Source organism: Doryrhamphus excisus, chromosome 10 (assembly GCF_030265055.1).
Source record: "Doryrhamphus excisus isolate RoL2022-K1 chromosome 10, RoL_Dexc_1.0, whole genome shotgun sequence".
NCBI lineage: Eukaryota > Metazoa > Chordata > Actinopteri > Syngnathiformes > Syngnathidae > Doryrhamphus > Doryrhamphus excisus.
This window is the reverse complement of record NC_080475.1, coordinates 15,623,798-15,647,083: the sequence shown is the minus strand read 5'-3', so window position 1 is coordinate 15,647,083 and position 23,286 is coordinate 15,623,798. Positions and strand designations below refer to the sequence as shown.

At 41.0% G+C, this 23,286-nt stretch overlaps 1 protein-coding gene across 3 annotated transcripts; it reads right to left on the bottom strand.

Moving 5' to 3' along the window:
* Positions 1 to 217: 217 nt before the first annotated feature.
* On the bottom strand, positions 218 to 20,500 carry gnb1a (guanine nucleotide binding protein (G protein), beta polypeptide 1a). 3 transcript variants are annotated; one of them, XM_058083676.1, is made up of 11 exons: positions 20,123 to 20,500; positions 9,977 to 10,083; positions 9,770 to 9,808; positions 9,548 to 9,654; positions 5,920 to 5,983; positions 5,397 to 5,559; positions 3,793 to 3,859; positions 3,394 to 3,595; positions 2,467 to 2,683; positions 2,240 to 2,355; positions 218 to 2,111 (listed from the first exon to the last, which is right to left on the bottom strand). In XM_058083676.1, exons 2-10 carry the CDS (start codon positions 10,031 to 10,033, stop codon positions 2,249 to 2,251), a joined length of 1,023 nt encoding a protein of 340 aa, XP_057939659.1. In that variant the 5' UTR covers positions 10,034 to 10,083; positions 20,123 to 20,500; the 3' UTR covers positions 218 to 2,111; positions 2,240 to 2,248. The 3 variants fall into 3 exon arrangements, with proteins under 3 accessions (XP_057939659.1, XP_057939660.1, XP_057939658.1); XM_058083677.1 differs by lacking the exon at positions 20,123 to 20,500 and adding an exon at positions 10,943 to 11,002; XM_058083675.1 differs by lacking the exon at positions 20,123 to 20,500 and adding an exon at positions 10,416 to 10,590.
* Positions 20,501 to 23,286: the final 2,786 nt, after the last annotated feature.

Sequence of the window (23,286 nt, the reverse complement as noted above, 5' to 3'; positions counted from 1 at the left end):
TCCCATTCTATTTGAAGACTCACCGTTTATGTGCAACACCTTTGTTCTGATGTCCCGTTAAATGAGTCGACACAAGCCAGTCAGGTATTTCAGTGGATAAGAAATTGTTTATTTGACTTGAAAGATAATTACAAGGAAAAGCAAACGAGTATGCATTCTGGCCTCAGCTCTATTCTACCTCTACAGCTCTACAAATGATCACACTCGACACGCTAGGTCATCTCAAACTGCGTTTTATTACATCTTAAATAACAGTACATTTTAATATAGTTTCTATCTTGCATCCAGCTTTCGGTTGTACACTGACTGACTTTAAAATTAAATACAAAAAATGAAAAGGGAATGAGGGTGGGGATGCAGAGCTCTACAGTTATTTGATGGAGAAAGAGAAAAGGAAATTTTAATTAACATTTTTTTGCCAACTCCAGGCCTAACGCACAATCACAGCACATTTTTTTTTGTACAGAATGTTGTAGAGGGAAAACAAAATGGAAAAAGTCACTAATGCTAGTAAGGAAGAGCGTCTTGTTTACAAGGAGAAGGTAACAGAAAAGTCTGCCATCCAGATGCTGCAAGATTTTTTTTTCATTTTTTTTATTAAAGGACAGAAAAAAACCTGTTATAAAATTTTTCATTTAACTTGATTTTTGTTTGCTACAGAAGGAATTAAAGTTAGGCCCATTGGTATATTTAGGTGACTGGACATATCTAGGTGTGTGCAATTTACATTTCGGTGACTTATTGTGAAACCCCTCCAAAGTATGGGCCGAGTAACTTGCTTCTCATGTGCATAGTTTTGACATTTTACTTGAACCATGTATGCACGGAGTAGCAAAAAAAAACAAAAAACGGGAGAAGTAAAATAAATACCAGCGTATTGATATATTAAACAGGTTATTTTCTTAAAGAAAACATCAAAGGAGTTAATCCCGTATGCACCTTTAAAGCAATTCTACAGCATGCGATTCTAAGAGATAACCCACCCATGGCAGACAACCAAAATCTTTATTTTTTTTTAATTTTTTAAACTTTTTTAAACTAAAATGTTTCAATATCATTATTTTCAAACACTGATTTATACAACATGTCATTCACAGAGTAGTAACTGCATTTCCAAGCACGGAATGGGCACCTCTGTTAAAGAAAGTTCTGGAACACAGCCTGTCTAAAGTGGAGCGACTCCCCTAACCGACCCGCCACATCCGCCTGTTCCCAACAACAATAGAAACCAGGGACAATAAAATTACAGGAAGAAAAAATAAAATAAAAGGGGCAGGGTGGATTATGATCCAATAGGTTAATATTCATTTAATTAGTCCAGACTGGTGCCAGACAAGGTGTAAGAGTGGTTACATTTTTTTTTCTTTTTTGTGGTTTTTGCATTTTAAAAACGAGCATTCATTATCACAGCATGTGCTTGGTTAGTTAACTTCTTTCTCCTATATATGCAAAGTTAAAATTTTTGTGCAAACAAAGATTTGTGGACTACACTGGAACAAAATAAAAGTATCATGGGACTAAATATACAGCAGGGCCAGAAGTGGCTGAGGACTCCGTGTTGAAGCAAAATTCTCTCGCTTTGTTCTCCAGTGGGATAAAGCTGGATTCACAGGGACATTCTGTAGGTTTTATTTTCATTTTCAATTTGAGATATTCTTTAGAACATGAAATGATGAGCAAGTAAAACAAAGCTTTGATCCTCGGTTTTAACATTAACAGACGATCTACGGATCTACTATGACAGAGAGGAGGTGGAAGAAGAAAAACAAAAGCAAAGAAATAAAAATAAAAAATGCAGAGAAGCTATTAAGAGTTAGATCGCTGTCATGTCAGTCTTCACTCAGACCCGTGGTCATGGGAGGAATGCACAATTTCCATCTGTCCATTGAGAGATGACCAAATTCTTTGAGCTTTTATCTGTATTGCAGCGGAATGAGTGACAGACATTTGTGCTCTTTTATGATGAGGAGGAGGAGAGAGGGAGAGATTTTTGCTCTAAATAGATTTTTGGGTTTTTTGAGTCAGTATCGTGTTTTGAAAAGATTGGATATGCAATACAACATCGTGATGTAGGAATGGTCTTCCACACAACTTTGGAGTCCAGACGCCATCTACAAACAAGAAAAAGAGTAGATAGAATTACTCATCAATCCTGTTGATGAAATAAAAATATAGTCAACATGAAACCCGATACTTACATCATCATGACATAACGCTGTGAATCATACTCTTGCCCTACCTTCAAACTCTAGTTCCAGATCTTGAGGAAGCTATCCCAGGACCCTGTTGCCACTGCCATGCCATCATCAGTCACACCCAAGCAGCTCACCCGGTTGTCATGACCAGCTAGGACGCCTGTGGACACAGCGAAGCAAACTCGACATGAAGTACATATGGTATGAAAGTATGAAATATGTTAGGGATGTCTACTTATTTAGCACTGCTGCCACAAAGAACAATGTTTACCTGCACGGTCGGCCTTCAAAGTGTCCCACACATTGCAGTTGAAATCATCATAGCCGGCCAGCAGTAGGCGGCCGCTCTTGGAGAATGCCACAGAGGTGATGCCACAGATAATGTTGTCATGCGAGTACACCATCAACTCCTGGTCAGCACGCAGGTCAAACAGCCGGCATGTGGCATCATCTGAGCCCGTGGCAAAGGCATTGCCATTGGGGAAGAACTGGAAGTAGGGTCAAAATTTAAATATTTTAAATATATTTTTTGCATTAAATAATATTTTTTGCATTTCGAAAAGAGATGAAGTCAAATGTAAAGGGTTGATTGATTTGCATGCGGTATGTAATAGCTACTTTGTTTCAAAGCAGACAGAGATGTCCAGATCAGATATCGCATCAATATCAGCCCAAACAAAAAAACAAAAACAGTTTTATATGTGCCTACATGTAAAACCTTGTATACTGTAAACATTCTATCCTGTTCATCCATCCTCCCACAGGAACTACTAAAATCATTAACATTGTCTTCTTCTGCACCACAATTGATCAGCCTCATAATTCCTTTGTCACACATTTTTGTCAGTCTCTATCGCTCCTTTCCGTTGTCGCTCATGGTGTTAATTTTGTTGAGGCAAATGAGCCATTTAACTTGAGCTATCCTTTTCAATCACACAGTAGCCCAATGAGCATAAGTTCAATACCATAGCACAGAATCACTTAATAAATCATTAAAATGGTCATATTAAAACGATAGTTTGATAATAATAGATTATCCTAAATGATCAGTGAGGATCATCCATAATGACGTGTTTAGAAAACATACAAACTCCTATTTTCTAAAATGACAACTATTAAAACTCACTTTCAACATGCTGAAAATGACAAGTATTGACTTGTAAATGATACAACATGTATGAGGAGTTGGTAGCCTTACGCAAATGGCATTGATGTCCGACTCATGGCCAGTGAAAGTCTGCCGGCACATTCCTTCTCTGATGTCCCAGAGCTTGGCCGAGGCATCACAGGCCCCAGACACAAACAGCCTGGTGTCAGGTGCCAGAGACAGACTCATGACATCACCAGTGTGGCCAGCGAATGTAGTTGTCTGCTGTCCAGTCTCAATGTCCCAAAGAGCACTGAAAAGAAGCACAGTGAAATTTAAGCTATTGTATATGAAACACAGAAGGAAATTATGGTTTATTGTCTATTTCATTTGTAATGGCATATTGTGCTAGTCCAGTAAGAAACACGGTGACCGATAACTTTGTTATATTCGAGGCAGCAGACAGTGATGGTTGTGCTGGACTGCGGTGGGTGTAATGCAACAACTCACCAGGTGGTGTCACCAGAGCTGGTGACAATCTGGTTGTCATCCAGGAAGCGACAGCAGGACAGGTAGCCTGTAAGGATTCAAAAAACATTTGATAACTTATAGTCTCTCAGAAAGCTTCCCAGATAAAAGAAAAAGGTACCACTTCCTTTCTGTCAACAGACATCCGAGGGGAGAGGAAGGGGTTATCCCACACTCACCACATAGGCACCGTTTACAACTGGCTCAAAATTACATTTTGAAACCAAAAAATATATAAACACCAACAGCTAGCATATGTTACTAGGGATGTCTTGAGCTGGTAACGATATTGGGCTGAAATCAGGAAGGAAAAAAAAAACATGGCACACACGCGCCTGCCTGTACTGCGCATGCAGAGAAGTACAACTATAGTAAATATTGGAGTTTCTTGTAAGCGGTAAAGCTTGCAGCACATTCAAAAGTTTGCGACCTCTAGGCAGCCATGGAACCAATGCAAACAGTCCCTTTATTGTACATAATATTAGAAGCAGAATTGGCTAATTAGTAAACAGAAATATTTCACTTGACAACTTCTTAAGTCTATTCTTCTACAAGCAAGTACAATGTGTGCAGCCCTCCCTACGGTGAAGGAACTAAAATGCTGACACACTTCCTCTGTCATGTGACACTGATCAGATGAATAATTCTTCCCTTCAAGCTCAAAACTTTCATTAGGTGGAGGGAGGATATAGATCCCACAAGTTTTGCTTTCACACACACATGTGACTGGCATTCCTCTGATGTAAAAAATAAAGAAGAGCAAATACAGTACATTGGTCAGTGCGTGGGAAAGCAAAGGGAAAAAAAAGTACCAATTGTGGAAGTGTAGCACAAAAGCACATTTTCTTTTCTTTAGATTTTTGTTGTCCCCTCAGATGTTTCAATGAAACCACTTCAATGCCGTTATTTCCATTCAAAGGTGCTGTCTTTCATGGTTAGGTAGTGCAATAGGGGCGCCAATGTCCGGATTTTGCACCCTCTTCATGCTCAACAGAAACTGCTAATTGTTAATTAGCAGTTTTGTTAATAGCTTCTCTGCGAGTGAGAAACAGCCATTAATGCCACCCCAACTCCCATTCAGTTTAACTTTCGCTTTATGTTTTTTTTTTTATTTTTTAAATGTGTTGAATCTGTTCTCTCAAACGACTAATGGTAGTAATTAGGGCTGTCAATTGATTCAAATATTTGCACATGCCTAGTATAGTGTAGGGGTGTCTAAGAACAAGGCAAGAACAAGGCAGCCAGAAGCCACACTGATTGTGAACTATGGCATCGCCACTATGAAGGATACAGCATGTAACGTGGAAGCAGCAGTGTGCAATGTATTAATCGAGCCACACACTTAACACACACTATAGACCGTGCTATCCAACCAAGCATCAGCGAGCAACGTGTGGCTGCCTTTCCCTCCGCCCGAGTTAAATCGCTGCAGTAGTTTTACGTGTACAAGCAAAAGCTGTAGTAATTCTACATCTGATCAAAATTACTTAAGCTTTGTCAGATCAAAATACGTTGCTGTTGTCTCTTGACCCCAAGTATCATGGTATAAAGAGCAATAAAGCTAATCAATGATATTTGAGGCCTACCTGTGTGTCCAGCCAACTCACGGCTAACACGCACATTTCCCTCACGGGTCTTCAGGTTGTAAATGGAGCAGATGTTGTCCAAGCCCCCACAGGCAACATAGTTTCCAGAAGGGGCATAGGCGCATGTCATCACCCAAGAGGAGCGCAGAGGAATAGCATGGACCTGAGGAGAGACAATTACAAAAAAAAAGAAAAACCCAATGAGTCACTCCTTAATCGAGTAATCAGATAATTTAAAAAATAATAATAATAAAAGATTTGAACTGCCAGTGCACAAACACCAGGTTGCCACTTGAATAAAAGCTCGAATAAGAGGATATTAACATATTTAAATTAAAAATGATGAATCCATTACCAAAATAGTTGTGGCTTAACTGGGTAATTGATTAACCGTCAAATAACTGTTGATTGTTGATTGACTATAGCTGCAATATTAAGTTCACAATAACTACATATAATATGTACACAAAATCTACACCAAAATATTTGTCATGGAATTTTTTTTTTTCATTTGTGATCGTACCTTGTTGGTGGTGTAGCTATCCCAAATAATGAGCTTGCCATCCTGGGAGGCACTGACCAAAAGCCTGAAAAAAAATTAAAAAAAAGGTTGGCTTAGACCATGCAGCTTTCATACAACCAGTTCGCAAAACACAAATGCGCCATTTTAAAAATAAGTATAACTTAAAATTTGGTGGTGATATTGTATTGGGAAGCCTGGACTTCCTAACTGAGACTGAGACTGCTGCCCCCGCATCACGGACCCAGGTAAGTGGAGGAAAATGAAAGGGAATGGAATGATTTGTGTCTAGCCATTTTAAATTGTAACTTTAACAAATGAAGCATTGTTGAAATACAAACACACATTACTGTTAAATAGTTTCAATTATTCCAAAAGAGGTACTGATTCAATGAGCCTAGAAATCGAGAGAGCTAATAATGGACCAGAAACCAATATCATCAGCAGCTTTGTACCACCTAAAAATGTTGCCAAAAACAGTCTAAGGCAGATTTAGAGAGGCTAATCCATGCCTTTGTCTCCAGCAGGCTAGACTACTGCAAGAGCCTTCTCACCAGGCTCTCTAAACCAGCTGTAAATCAGCTGCAGTGCATCCAGAATTCTGCTGCTCCAGTCCTGACTAGAACCAAGAAATACAATGACCATATTAGTCCAGCACTCAGGTGTCTGCACTGGCTTCCTGTCGCTCGGAGAATAAACGTTAAAAAAAAACCTCTGCTTGTGTACAAGCCTTTTCATGGTCTTGTGCCAAAGTACATCTCTGACATGTTAGAGCCACATAAACCATCTCAAGCTCTTGGAAGCACAGAGTGGGGTCTCCTGCGGGTGCCCAAAGTCAGGACTAAACACAGTGAGGCTGCGTTTCAGTTTTATGTCGCCAAAATCTGCAACGGCCTTCCAGAAGGATGTTAAAACCTATGATGAAATTCAACTTCAACTACGTATATGACAACTCAAACTAATTCATTTGAATCTTAATTTTTCATTGTTTTGCGTTATGGAATGATTTTAGAATATTTAATTGATTTTACCCTTATTATCTCTACAGCACTTTCACTTACGTTTTATATGAATTGTGCTCTATAAATAAACTCCACTTTCCCATGCAACAATTGCCAAAAATGCTAGCAATGTTAACACACCAACTATTGGCATGTTGGCACTTTGCCCAAATAGCATAACGGACAACAAATGCTCGGGAGACTGCTATCACATCATTCTATGGGTAGGCAAGAATATACAATCCATACGTAAACACTTCCTGTTAGCCTGAAAGCAAACTTTCCAGTTGAATCAGTTTACTGTTGGAGTTGATTACAACTATTTCTCACTTTCACTTTGGCAAAGACAGGCACACTCTTGACTGACACAAGCTGGAACCTGTTAAACGGCAAGACACAATTACACACTCAACCAACCAGGAAGGAGTACACGCCCCATGTGTGGGGGCGTGACTTTAGCTTGATTTCCTAATTTCATCTCATTCCTCTGAAACAGGTCATCTCTTGAGCTGACAGACGTCTTCTGCATTTCAGTGACTTGGTTGGAAATATTTGTTTGATTTTCTGCAGGTTAAATGTCCTATTGAAATGTAAACTATGCCAACTGGTAAATATGGGGGTGGATACAGCCAGTGGGCAGGGAGGAATGGATTCCATGAAATGACAGCAAATTATGGAATTATGTGACAGGGGCGCGGGGGACTCAGTACTGAAGGTACAGACACTGTAGGGTGTCTTGACTTTTGCAAATGCCAAAATTATGTTTCCTTTTCTTCATAGATATTCATAGGTAAAATAACATGCATTTTAAAGCAAATGGTTTATTACATATTGGAAAGCTCAGGGGTGCCCTGTGATTGGCTGGTAACCACCAGGGTGCACCCTGCCTCTCGCCCAAAGTCAGCTGGGATACACTCCAGCATACCCCCGCGATCTTAGTGAGGACAAGTGGCATACAAAATGGATGGATGAATGGAAAGCTTGGGAGTGACTGAGGTTCTACTTCGCCACCAGGGTGAATCCAACTACTAACTACAGCGACAGTCCCAATGCACAAAAGAGCAGACAAGGCAGTAATCAGAGCACAGTAGGGCCCACAGGGAGCCTGCAAATCTTAACTACTGAAGAAGTGCCAGTCCCAATGTAAATGACACAATCTGCATATTTTTTTCTAGAGCACACATTGGTCATAAAAAGTTGACTTAACCACATAAACTAGCCATTTGGGTATGGCTTGCTATACTATTATTCCCGGATATCTAGCAGGCTAGGAACGGAAGACCTGTAAAAAGTGGGGATCCAATGCAATCTGTACTAAATGTAATGCTGAAGCAAATACTATATTAAACACAACGTTAAAAATAGGCTGGCGACCAGTCCAGGGTGTACCCAGCCTGTCGCCCAAATGAGGATAGAAAATGACCGATGGAAATACAACTAATGGAAATACAAGAACACACCGTATTTGAAGAGATAATAACATGCAACAAATCCGCAAAGCTGACACGAGTGTTGGTTAAACAACAGATGCTAAAATACTAAGATCTATAACATACTTTAGATTTTAGGATAAAACCCATTATGGTGTTGACAGGTGATTACATCCATTTGTGTTCATGGGACAAAAAGAGCAGACCTGGCCTAGATGCCGAGTCAAAACATATGACGTTTTTTTTATGGGTTCCTCTGGTTCCTCTGGAGTAGGAGGTGAAACTATGGGTGCACTTTCTCCAATTTTATGTCCAATTACTCATCACCGGTATTTAAAAAGCCTTGCGAGCCATGCATGCAAGGTTAAATTAGAGTACATCTTATATTTACAGTTCCACAATAATTCTACATGTCTGAGTAGAAAAAAGCAGATCAGAGTGAAGATATACTCATCTACCCTAAGTCACACACGCAACCACACGAGCATGCTAAACAAAGCTAACCCTGCGTACTTCCATTCACTCTCAGAGGTGCCGCCAACCTTCGGCAGTGTTTATCGCCACTTCAACCTGTTTAGTTTGGTTGGAGGCGGTTTAGTGTTGATAGTGAGAACAGTCCGCCGAGTAATTACTTCCCCATACGAAGGTTCCTCATGATGACAGCATTTCATTCAACTGATGTATGAAGTCCGCAGCAGCACCAACTCTGCTTGTTAACGTTTGTATAATTTCTACAGGTACAAGTCATTTTCTTATCATTGGAAGACTTTTTGGGTAGTATGGTGCTCATACTGCTTTTACGATCCAAAATATTCAAAAGCTGGCTCCATTTTGAGTATTTTCCCTATCGAACCAAAAACAGGACAGACAAACACTGCCGAATGTTGTCTTTTTGTCTAATGAATGTCCAATAAGGGTTCAACAAAAATGTAGTATGACCATAGTCACCTTGTTATAACACTGGGTTTATGTTAATGTAATTGATCACTTTGGGCAGATGTTCTAATAGAAGACCTGCTTGTTATGCAAGCTAAGGCTACTCCGTGATGTCAGGACTTTGATGCATGCCCTGAGGAGAAACACCCAGCACAAAGACACCAAAGCATGCTTTTATATCCATTTCCTGCATTCAGGCAAAGGGGCTGGTCGATGGCATTAAATATTTAGTTAATGGACTGACTGGAGCTGAAAAGAGATTACCTTGAATCAGTGCCCCAGTGCATGGCATAGATTTTAGCCAGATGACCCCTCAGTGTCCGACGAGTGCGCATCTGAATTCGGCCAACAGGGTCAATGTTAGCTGTAATCTAAATGGGATGCAAAAGGAGAGAAATGTTACTCTAGGAGTCAACAAGTAAAAAATAGCATATGTACACATTGTAAATGTATGTGAAAAGGTACACATGTAGTAACAGTGATTACCTGGGACAGGGTAGCATCAGCACACGCTTTCCTGGCATCCTGAAACATAACAAGCCAGGCACATTTGACACAAGGAGTATGAGTAAGGAGTAATTGTATTCGTATTTGAAGACCTGTAACAAGTTTCAATTCAAAGTGTGCAAAACACTTCAAGCCAAAAACATTTGGAAAACGAAGAAAAATACAGGAGGGCAGGGGTGGACTTACTCTGATCTGGTTCTTGAGTTGCTCAGCCTCCTGGCGTAGCTGATCCAGTTCACTCATTTTCCTCTGCTAATGGTGTGCTTTGCTCCGCCACCTAGACTCTTTCTGATCTGGAAGAGATAAGATAGTAGAAATTAGGTCAAAAAATAAACTCCAAGGAGCGACTCATCAACATTATGTAGTGTAGTTACATTTAGTCACACAATATGACCTAAAACATTGTTTCTACAATTGCAACTGCATCACACCCCATTGACTGGGCCTAAAGATCAAAATTTCCTCTTTCATTACATAAGCTTAGAATTGCCCTGACAGCCTCTTTACTTTCAACATCGAAATCACCAAACCACTGATAGCATTACTTAACACCCAGATGAAAAGAAATAATTGAAAGGCGGGTGAGGGAGAGAGAAGAGAATCAAAAAAATCGATGACACATTACCCCACAAAAACTGGCAAATCCAAGCAAGTTCCAGGTAATTAAAAAGCAGATAGGCCAGATTAGTTTGGAGTACTATGGTTGCACGGTTGATAGGGAGGCAGCTGACAAAACTGTCCCTGCTCTGGCGTCTAGACTCAACCATCCTCCTATGTTACTCCCATAATCCTGGGACACCGTTGATTCAGCTCCTCCTGCCAAATCCGGTTAAGACAAAACCTGCTGATGATCCTAAAAGCAGTGGCTATCCAGCTGACCCCAATCCTTGGGTTGAGGCTCTTAACACTTTCATTTTCCATACATAAAGACAAATCGTATTGACAAGTGCAATAAACACAGGTAACAGTGATTAACTATGGCAACTGCAGCTGATGCAAGACTAACTATTAGTGTACAGTACTTTTGCTCATCAAGTTGTGCCATCAACTCCGGTACAAGTTAAAGTATCAATCATGTCAGCAATTCATTTTTGATGCAGCCTTGGCCATTCAAAATAAAGAAACAGTAGTGGTAATAAAAAAAATCTTTACCTGCTTGTTTTTCTGCGATACCCGTGCTTATTCTAAGGTTACATTAAAATCTAACAAAACATGTTATCCTTTGGGCAACCCACAACCAAGGAGCAAGCTGCCAGCTGATTGGTCAATGCAACTAAATGGGTCTACATCAAAGCAAGGTCCATCTAAACTGAAATCTTTTTCATCTTTATTTCATAAGCAAATTCTTATGTTGTCAGTAATCTACCTGTTTATGCAAGCGTTAGAGACAATGGCTATATTATTTATTTTTCAAGTCTTAGGAGAGTGTTTTTTGAGATGTTTGTTCAGTTGACAGATTAGCTTAAGATGTGAACATTCATCAGCCTTCACTTACTGTTGGCAAATACCTAATGGTATAGTGGTGACGGGAGCTTTACACCATGAAGTTACTGGCAGTGGAAATTTCAAGGACAACACATCTACAATCATTACTGTTTCTTCAGTTTATCCATTTTTAATGTGTCAGTGCCACTTACTGACAGTCAAAAACATACGTATGGCTATTTTCGTGTGTATATCGTAGTTATCACAACAAAATATCACTGCATGTTATTGTTCTTTGAGGTCATATTTGCATGTGACTGAATCTGGTTCCTGGAACGCTTGTCTGGTAGTGACTTCACAACCAAGATGGTGACTTGCTGTGTGGCATGTCAGAATTGTGTCGCTGCACAAATCATAACTTCGTTTCACTCCTGCTTCATAGTTGTTTATCTACAACAGCAGTACAAGTATTTCTCCTTACCACAAGATCAATATCCAGTACATGTGAATACATCTCGCTGTCACAGCCCACAATACGCCTCTTAAAGGGGACCTTCTTTTTTCCACTTCTCTGACCTATAAAAGTAGTTAAAATGTTGTATTCTTGTGTTTTACGATGCCAAATTTCAGATAATGAGGTTTGCGCATTTGGAAAGAAGCCCTGAAAGAAGTTTGGGATGGCTCAAAATGCTCGGTTTCAGAAGGCATGGTACAACTGCCCCTTTGTGATGTCACAGAGGAGCAGACTTCCTTATATGGGCTTGGCTGTAAGCTTGATAATCTCTCAGCCCCCCACCAAACTCTCCTCTGTTTGCATTGCTAGCAATGGCTCTTAAGGGAAAGCCACATTTGTTTACAATTCCTAAAGATTGCAAATCCAAAGAAATCTAGCTGAATAGGTGTGGATTCTGGAAGAACTAGAAAGCTTTCTGTGCTGGTTATTGTGTGTAGCTGCTGTGTCGGAGTCCACAACTCAATACAAAGAGTAAGAGCAAATTACATACCATGACATGAGAGCAGGTAGATCATAAATTCATTATTTTTGTGTAAAACAAGCTGACATAAACACTAATGGGATTTTATCTAACGTCATTAGTATTTATCCGAACAAATCAGAGCAGATCGTTCATGATAGTCCATCAAATCTAAATGTAGATTCAGAAAAAGCCCCCTTTGAATTATTTAAAGATAATGCTTTTCTTGCAGAGGACTCAAAAGGACATCATTTATTCAGATCGTGTCTTCTGGTCCAAGAAATGGGACCCGAGAACTCGCAAGAAATGGTATAGTGATACTTTGTGATTTCATGGGGAACTGCATTTTGGGGGGAATTTGGCCCATCATTCATTTAAGCCCAACCCTGTGATAATGCAAGAACAAGTACATACATTGATGATAACATGCAATACTTCTTACCTCGGCGCACTGATTTCACATTGAGCATATAGCTTATGCTACGTCCCTAAATAACAGCAGCATAGATATAGACAACACTTTCCCACACTAGAATGAACAGAAAGGGGAAAGAAATGTGTTCGTGTTTCACATCAGGATTTTGAATGATGGGCAAAATTCCACCCAAAAAAGTGCAGTTCCCCTTTAAGCTGCTGGTGTGAGTGGACATGTGTGTGAAATCTTCAATTGGTTGGTGTGGCTGGCAGTCCATTTTGGTCCACAAGAGGCTACTCCGTGATGACATAAGGAGCAGGCAATGAAATGCTCTGATGCAAAAGAGGATCGAGTGCAGAGATCCAAGCTGGAGGGCAGGGTCAGATTAAACTAATGCAAGTGAACAAGCAGAGGACAAATGGGCTGGAAGAACAAATTAACCATTTGGTAACAATTAGCACAATATGGTCTACACGGACATGTCTGCCATTTTGCCACAAATGCGCTCAATGCACTGCTGCTACCAATACAATACAAACAACAAATGAGCCAACATTTTGCCCAACATCACAATAATATAGGTGTGTAATGGTACATGTATTTGGAATCACATTTTTCAGAACGGAACCTTTGGTCCAGTATGGGCGTATCACATTCCCACATGGTCCACAAGGAGTGTGTACAGATTGAGAAGGGGAGACTTTCCACGTCATATATTCACTCTAATCTAAGGGTCTCAAACTCAATTTCACTGGGGGTCACTGGAAGTAGAGCCTGGGCCGAATCAAGTATTAGAAGTAGGGCTGGGAATGTCAGGGTACCTCACAATATGGTACGGTTTGCGATATCTGGCTCACGACAACGATAACGCCTTCATCACCGTATTCCTGAATACTTTTTTTTTTAATCACACAGTACAAGTATGACCACCAATGCTTGACTTTTGCAACAAACTCTGAGTCGGGTCCCTCATTCAATTAAAGATGGGAAAAGAATACCTTGCAAAATACTTATAGGGTATGACTAATCATTTAACATGTTTTTTGATCAATTTGTGGTGTGATTTGGAATACTTTTAAACTGGTCTCTGTCTACTGTCTGGAGACTTGGTGTTGCATTTCAATACAGGGTGTCTCTTCCTGTAAATCCCTCAATCAGGACACCATTATTTAACCAGACTGTCTCCAGAGACCGACTCCTCAATAATTACCAGTAGGGGGTCTGTTGACACCAAAGTGTTACCTGTGTTTGATGCCATGTATTTATTTGGTAACAAAGTGGCTAACTTTTCTAACGGGATGTCAGCCTCAGGACACATTGCAACTAAATTTTCAACAAACTGTAATACCTGTGCTTGTGAAGTAATCACCCATGCAATTCCAACTGCATATGGAAGATATTTTTATGTTTACACAGACGTGGGGCAAACGGCTCTCTTATTTTGAAGGACGGTCAAGGGGTCACAGAAGTGTGTTCTGTGTGTGTGGAGAATGTGCATTTATGGCAAGCTATGTCAAATATAAACGTGCTATTTTTTTCCCCACTCAGAACTTCCACACCAGGCAGTATAAAACTTTCCTTACATTAAAGCCGTAAAATACACCGTGGTGAAAATCTACTCATTGAGTGTACACACAAGCACACAAACTAACCCTGCTAGCTTCCACTCAGGCTCTGATGTCTCGGTTTTGAGTAAACACAAACCGCTGTTTCTTCACATCCACCAACATTCACCTTCTCTTCTCCATTGTCAATTAAATTGCCGGCATGAAAACTCACACTGCAACATGCTGTGAACACACCACCGGAATAGATGACGTGATGGCTGGCTGCACTTTACTTGGTCTGTGCTGGTGTAAACAGTTTGCTTGCCCAACACAATTACTATAGCACCATCCAGTGCACGTAATTAGAGCACAGTTAATTTTATTGAAAATGCAGCTTATTTTATACTTTATAAAATCATCTGCGGGCCTGATCCGGCCCACGGGCCATATGTTTAACACCCCTGATTGCATTCCCACCCGTGAAAACATTCGGGATCATGTCAACAGTAAGATTCCTGATGCATACAGAGCTTCACCCCGCCCCCACAGACACTGACCACATCTCTCTACTTATGTACCCAGCATACAGACAAAGACTGGAACAAACAATCCCGGCCATAAAACCAATCCAGCTCTGGGTGGATCTGCAGGACTGGTTTTCTGTGACCGACTGGGATGTTTTTAAAGCTGCGGCCACTCTGGAGGGCTCTTCTATCAACGTACACAACTATGGTGAGTATGTGACTGGGTACATCAGCACTTGTGTTTACAACATTGTGTTCCATACTGTACATATCAGGAAATGAGGACGAGTACAAAGCTGACAAGTACGGACTGATGAAAGCCATTGCAGCGGCAAAGAGACCGTACGGACAGAGGCTGGATGGCTTCTATTCCACTGCTGACTCTGGCCAGATGTGTTGCAAGCCTCTCCACATCACAGACAACCAGCACCATCGGCTCTACAGTCAGACTTCCAAACGACCTCAGTGCTTTCTACAGGTTACAAATAACAGACACACACACACACAACTGGACCACCAGACCCCCTCATCAGGTCAAGTACACAAAGTCCTGAAGAGAATCAACCCCCACAAGGCAAAGGACCCGGCAACATCCCTAGTCATGCTCTCAAGAGGATGTGCCAACGAGATGGCGAACGCCTTCACCTCCATCTTCAACCTTTTCCCTCTTGCACCACCTGGAAAACAGACTCCTACTTCAGGATGCTCTTTGTGGAGCACAGCTCCGCCTTCAATGCGGTCATCCCCAGTCATCATCACGGATCTTCCACACCATTCGGGAGAAGATGATGCAACTCATAATGTGCTGTTGCAGTCAAACAGATACACCTCACGGTGTTCAACTTGCTGCACATTTCCTGCCATTTTTACATTTTGTTTTCCTTCTCTTTCATTGCCTTGGCGCTGTATCTCCCACTTGCAAACCTCAGGTTCTTTCTTCGTCGTTTGCGTGGGTGAAGTAAGTGCATCGGTGATGCAAGCGATTCCTCAAGGCAGAAAAATCATTGAACGTTTTTTGCAGTCGAGGTACTCAAATTATTAGAGTAATTGTTGCATGTCTAGCCTTGATATCCAACCACTTTTTAAAGTTCTGCTACAGTGTTCTGTTCCACTGACCCGACGTCGCTGCCAGCGGATGCTACTTGCTGCCAATGGCTCATCTTTCTCTTATTGTGCCACTGCTGTGTCCTCCATAGATGTTTTTACGGGCTTCCAGCTCTCAGACTAAAATTTCCACCTTAGTTTTGTTGACAATCGTCTTTGACTTCCAGCAGGCATGATTCAAAAGAACCGAGCAAAATGTAACCATGGGTCATTAAATATGGACACTGCATTCATGAGCCATTTTGCAGTGACCATTTATGGTGAATTGAAGGCGTGGAGATATTTCTGGCGCACGCAGACTTTTGGTCAGACTTCTACGCACAGTTTTATAGATGAGGCCCCAGTACTGTGTTATACATACTCCTTTGTTACCCTGGGATTTTGCTCTAGTTTGCTATGAAGTAAAGTGGGTTACATGGCCTCAGGCTTTTTATTTCCAGGCTTGTCATTCTTCTTGACTCCCATTAAGATATCGCTCTCTCTCTCTCTCTCTCTCTCTCCCCAAAGAGGTAGAGTATTCTACATTTTACTGTTGATGGTAACTTTTTATTGTCTTATTGGACTGAAAATTAATTGAGGTAGACAGTGTTTGATGGTGGTTGTCGGTTTACTTGTCCCAACAACTGAGACTAGAAGGAGATGAGCCTTTTACAAAATGTCCAGGAGCTATGTCCTTCTGTCTTTTAATGTTTTACCGGTTTCCTTGTTGCAGCATTCTTCGTGACCTGTTTACATTTCAGCTATATTTGACATGCATGACTTCCCCAAAGCACTTAGACGGGCCCTTACCAGCCAACAAGGAGAAGAGACACATGTGCACAGTGTTGAAACCTTTTGTCAAACTGAATGCCATTAGAGGTGGGCAGCCAAACCTCTTGGTCAATACCAGTGCTTGGCAGCCTTTAGCATCAAAAGAGTCATTTTTCCTCCTCTTCCAGTAAAAAAGAAAAGTTGAGCTATAAAACATTACACAGCTTATAAACTTGTAAAAGTTTTAATCTCTTTTAAACAACAAAACGCAACAAATAAAAGTGCAGCAAGCATGAGTAGCATTTCTACTAAATAATTTAAATGCCTTTTTTCAATGAAAACTAAATGTAGCCAACTTGAACATAAAAAAGCTAATCAGAGTTCACATATCTGCATGAGTGTTGTGTTCTGAATTATTTCTTGTTTTATTTTTTTATTTGAAGAATAGATACTCTGATATTTGTAGAACGCTTCATGTCTCGTCCGTCTGTGAACGTGATAACAGAGTGTGATATATTACATTTTACAGACAGTATTTTGAAAGACAAAAGTTTGACGTGTGGAAATGTGTTTGACTATTGCTAAGTGAGCCAGCTATCCGAGTGCCTCTTGTCGCTGTGGCTTCACACACGACTTACATGAAGTCAGCGGCCAACCTAAACCGCTGGGATACAGTGTTTTGACTGTTGCTAAATTAGCAAGCGTCCCAAGTGCTTCTTGTAGCCGTGGCTTCACACACAACTTGAGCGAAGTCAGCGGCTTCAAATACGGTCAAATACGTTTGATGGCAATTGGCGGCAGGCTTTCTTATGGGCATGGCTTTAAGCGAGACATGCTCTCTGTCTCACTGCTTCCCGAACCCTTCCCCAAGCTCTGCTTCTCAGTTTACGAAACAAGCTCAGGCAGAAATTGTTGTAGTTGGTGATTCCCAGAAAAAGAAGAATATTTTATCTGTCAACAGCATTTCACGAGGGACTGTTTTTGTGAACATGAACGTGAGCTATCTGCCAAATTCTTGCTGAAGCCAGAAGGAAAGTTAATGTTGGACACGCTGTGCATCCACAGGGGTGGAGAGAACCACAGTGCTCACTGTCTGGAACACTGTAGTTCCACAAAAAACGTGTAACCACCACATTTCCACTACCAATGTTGTGCCAGGATTGTCTGCAGTTAGTTAAAGCGACGGCCGGACGTCCAGCTTCTGAGCGTCGCGCCACCAGCATGCCTCTGACAAAGTGTGTCTGACAATGAGTGCTCCTCATCGGGAAAGCGTACTGCTGTTCTGTGTCGTGTGTAGCTTATCTATGAGTCTACAACTCAATACAAAGCGCAACAATTTTGAAGCCCTCACTTTTTTTTTTAAAAAACGTCAGTGTTCCATTTACATACCTGACTTACATATTAACCAAGCTACAGCAATATTATTATTGTAGCAGCTAACATCAAAAAGTTTCGATGGTGTTTTAAATCAAAATACGGCAAGATACTGCAACTATTACATGTTATCACTGTACTTGTTAATGCATGATCAGAGGGTGTATATCAAATGGTGCAGCTTTTAGAGGGATTCATATTTGAAATAGGTGTATCCCAATGACATGCTGAAATACACCTGTTTCCTTGTGTTCTAATGCACAGAAAAGGGAAATAAATATATGTTCATGTTTCTTTGTAGATCTTCCAAATTCAGATTTAGATTGAGAAAATAAAGTCGATTGCTTTTGATAGTGTATTCATTAATATGCCATATATTATCATCAAATGAATGAAAAATCTCAGAATAATGTTGATAATATTTAGTTGCAATAATTTGTAGAATTATCCTCCAGCAAAAAATATCATAACAGGCCTTAGAGTGATAAATGGATTTACAGTGCTCACTGATATTCATACTCGACAGTCTAAGCTCCCCCACCATGTTGTCCTACATCAGACTGCATTCCCATGACCAGTTTTAACATATATAACAAATATATATACACACACCGTCCGATTGTATTGTTTTAAAGCCATGTAATGAACGCTAGCAGGCCCTGAGCCTTAAATCCATCCGATGCTCGGCAGCTGTCTCTTGTAAGTGTGAGAAAAGGCGCTGAGAAAGGCTGTGAACGCCATCTTGTTGAGTTCAGCTGCTCGGGCCCTCGATATAGGAACCCATTCATTGGAGGCGTTGCAGGAAAGGGGGCACACCGACAGAATCTATTCGATCAACTTCATAAAACTGCCCATTTGAATACAAAAATCAGTGAAATAAGGATAAATTCGGTTACATCCAGCCCCGATTTCTTCGGTTTGACAGGGCCGGACTGGAAGTTGCTCCCGCTGCACCTTGTTGCCTCCTAGCTCCGGGAAGGCGCTCATCGCGGCTTCCAGAGGCAACACTTACTGATTTCTCGACATTGTAACCCACATAATCTCGCTGACTCCAACTCCGATAGTACATTATAGTCGTTTAAAACGCTTTTGGTTATACTGGGTAAAAAGACGATAGTGCCGGCCTGACAGGGGCATAGCTGGCTAAAGAGCTCGTCCTGCAACAGACGATCGAGATAACAGGATTTCAGAAGGCCAATTACAACAATTTTCTCTCCGGTAAACACAGAAAACGATACCTTCCGAACCTCAGTGTCTGAACTCATGTGATTTCATATAAGTTTATAGCGTCCCGACAGGCGAATTAGGATAGCTAGCGATTTTCCCCTTCGGGTGCAAGTCTGATCGAATCTACCGTATTAAAGCCTCAGTTAAAGATTCGGTTATGTGTTGGTTTACTGAATAAATTTGACTAAAATACTACAGCTAGGCAAATAATCTGTGCGGTGCAAATAGTTCAGATTTAAGCAAACTGACCCTCAAAAGACGTCACTAAAATGTGCTACATGGAACCACATCGGGGCCCAGTTTTTTCCACGATAAACCGACACAAAATTATATGAGCCAGGCCAGACTTTCTGGCCTGCTAACTTGCATGGACTCCATACGGGAAAGCCGAGTGGTGGTTGAGGCTCTCCTTGGCGAAGAAGTCATTTTTAAAACTCGCTTAGCTGTAAACTGCATGATGCTATAACAGGAAGGGAACTGAATTCAATCGTTTTAGAAAGGTTTTCGCAAATAGCTGCATTTCCAAAAAATAAAGTTTAGAAGTTTAATAAGGGTAGCATACGAGCCGGGTACTAGCTTTGGGTGTAGCAAAGACGTGGGTAATGTGGGCCAGATTATCTATCTGTTGGCACCTAGCAAATAGGGTGGATTTGCACTGTCAAGAATCCCCAGGATTAGCCATTATAACAACAGTTTTGTTCGTTAAACCTGGATACAAGAGGGCATACTTGTTAACCTGCAGTCACAGATTAAATGCTAATTAACAGCTGCACAGTTACCACTTGGTGATATTTGATATTAAATATGGATAAATGTTCAGATAATGGTCACCAGTCCGGTCAAAGTGTGCTAGTTTATAGTGAGCCCCACACCCACTCAAACTACCCGTTAAACTAGCGGCAGGCTAACTACAACTAACTAACCGAGAACCCACTCGTTCTTGCTCCAGCCCACCACAACATATCTAACGTTTCAAATATTCAAATCCTTACCTTCTTGCAGATGTTATCCGTGCTATAAATCACATTAGCTGGCAAAAACAACAAAAACAAGCTGGTCTCTCCTCTCTCGGATGTAGCTAGCGAGGAGCGGCACTCCCCGAATCCGGTTTTTGACCCACCGAAGGAGGAGGGGGAGACACCGGTACAGTCGAGCAGATACAAGGCTGTATTTCACCCCCCAAAAAAGTTATTTCTGAGTCTCCCTCCGAAGCCGCCACAAATTCCACTTTCAGGGCGAAATGAAAACAACCCCCCCTCGTCCAACTTCGTCGACCTCGTCCCTCCTTTTCTTCCTGGCTTCAGAATCTCAGCGGTTTCTTCCTGCGGCCATCAAACAGCATAGATGGGCGCGGTAACCCTGCACTCAGCGCTGGGAAACCCCACGCTCAGACAGCGTCATAACGTACTGCCAAGGGTCGGCGACCACTTCAAGAAATCAGGAAAAACTGCTATCTTTGGTAACTCCTGACATAGAGCTACAATTTGCATTTATCCTGTGCTACATTTTATGTTTGCAGTTTCCCATGATGTTCATTTGTGAAGTTGTGGACAATTTAGAGTCTCTAATTAACATACTATTTCGATAAAAAATGCTTTTACTGATGTTTCATTAATAAAGTCAAATGTACCAATAGAGTTAGCATAACACGGTTATAGATGACAGCATAGGGACACTCATAAATACATTTTAGCATAACTTCAGAGCATATAACAATATTAAGAGTATTTCAACATAACACTTCAGTGAGTGTTTCACTAAAGTAGAAGTGTTAGTTAGTTTAAGTGAGTCAAAGGTCACGCAAAAATATCGTAAGCTCATATATCACAAGCAGGACAAGACAAGCAGGGCAGCCTTGGGAGTATGTACTGTTTGTACTGTGCGAGACATCGCATCAGCAGAGATGCCAGTTTATCACCTTGCTTGCATCACACAAGCTTCGTTAAGAAATGATGAAGAGACACGGGCACCAACAATAATTCAACGCTCAACGCTAAAGTGGCCTTGTTAGGGTGAGGAAAAAGAGGCACAATTACAATGGCCCAAAGTGCTTCATACGTGTCAATGTATATCATCTGAGAATAGGTCAGTTGTATGGACATGACCACAACAACCGCTACATCCAGTACTCTGATTTGCAAGGCAAAACAGATGGTATACGACACATGGAACTAGCTAAACGGTAGGAAAGATGTCCTCAAATGTCTTTAATGATGGTATTAGAATCAATCATTCGATCAGTCATTTGATGCAACGCCCCTGTGCTCGAATTGAAGTTGAGAAACCATCAGGGATTAACTTCCTGTAGCATGTTTGTCGGTAGGAGCGGCACTTTGGCATACAGACACTGCCATCATTATGGCTTGCGGTGCTCACAGGAGGGGTTAATAATGCTCACCGGGTTAAAACGTAACACAGAGACACGGAACACTTGGTTGTCTTTTGGGAAAACTGTGTGTGTGCCGTCTATTGGGTGATGACTACACAAGATGGCCTAAAAGCCCATTATCTTAAAATGCATGTATCTGAATATGATGTACTTGTAGTAAAGTTGAAATAACAGAAAAGTAGAATGATATGTTGTTCATTTGAATGTATGCCAATTAAGTTTGTAGTGCATTCATTGATGAACACCAACCAAGTGTGTGTGTGTGTGTGTGTGTGTGTGTGTGTGTGTGTGTGTGTGTTTGCTCATCATCAAGAAAGTCTCTCTCGGTGTGAGTTTCCACTGGGACTCATCTGGCCCTAGGTTTAATGCTGCTGAGATTAGGTTGCCCTGGATACACTCCCAGTCCGCATGCATGTGTTATGAACCTGCTTAAAGCTAAAGGCTTCAGGGAATTTCCCAGAGGAAGACGTTATTGCCTGAATTGAAGCTTTCTAGCCAAGATACAACCACATGTTGATTTTGTCTGATGGAGAAAAATGGCTTAAAAGTGGTGGCATTGTTTCAATTGTATGATTATTAAAAGATTTGAATCTTAATATCAGCCATTCATTTTCTACCGCTTTTCCTCACGAGGGTCGCGGGGGTTGCTTGAGCCTACCCCAGCTGTCTTTCGGGCAAGAGGTGCGGTACACCCCCGACTGGTGGCCAGCCAATCACAGGGCACATATAGACAAACAACCATTCACACTCACATTCACACCTATGGACAATTTGGAGTCGCCAATTAACCTAGCATGTTTTTGGAATGTGGGAGGAAACCAGAGTACCCGGAGAAAACCCACGTATGTACTAGGTCCGATCTGCACACCACCAGTCAAAGACGGTAAGTAGCACGATCTCTCCGCATTAGCGCCAGAGAGATCAGAAGAGAAATCAGATTAGAAAAAGTAGCAAAATAACAACGCAAATATGGTGTAATATGATGTCATACACGCATGGTAAAAAACAGTGAACAGCATTATGCCAGGCTAAGCTCATAATGACCTTGCTTTTTATAGGCAGGTTGGGGTGCATTAATCTGCTTTGGTATAATCTCCTACAATCTCTTTATAAATGCTTACAGCATGTATCTGTGAGGAGAGAAGAGAGAGGTCTTTAGACACTACTGACATCTGCTGTTCACATGCTAAGATTATTTAGCCAATATTTAGCAATGGGATACTGTGCAAAGCATGTAAAACATGTAATAGTTGTAGTATCTTGTCGTATTTTGATGATTTAAAACACTACAGAAACTTATTTTTGAGGCGCATTGATGCACATACTTATGCTGGTCCGGTCAACAACAGCAGCAGTGACAACACTTACGATGTGTACTTTCATTGGGATGGCTGTATCTTCCAGCACAGGACGTGTGCTACTGTCTTTAGGTAAAAAAAAATGCTGACGGAAAATGAGCATCTTGTTTAGTCTTTGTAGCAAAGTGGTGGTAAATATCCACTCTTCAGTCTGTGAATAAACAAGTCAGTTATGTTAATGTTTTTTTTTGTTTTGTTTTTTTTGTGATGGCTTTAGTGTCAAAATAGGTATTTCCCATGACGCCTGTTGCTAGCAAGGTGATATAACTTGTTTTCTCGTGTTAGAACGCACAGAAAAGGGGAAGAAATATGTGTTCATGTTTCACATAAAGATTGTGAATGATGGGCAAATTTCCAAAAAAGGTGCAGTTCCCCTTTAAGATACAAGATTTTGGATGTTTTTTTAATA

Coding starts and splice junctions, on each gene's coding strand:
- gnb1a (XM_058083676.1), bottom strand. CDS start 10,033: ATGAGTGAACTGGATCAGCTACGCCAGGAGGCTGAGCAACTCAAGAAC. Junction 5,984..9,547: donor CACTGGGGCACTGATTCAAG/GTAATCTCTTTT, acceptor ATTTTTTTTCAG/GCTTTTGGTCAGTGCCTCCC. Junction 2,684..3,393: donor CGGACATCAATGCCATTTGC/GTAAGGCTACCA, acceptor CCCTACTTCCAG/TTCTTCCCCAATGGCAATGC.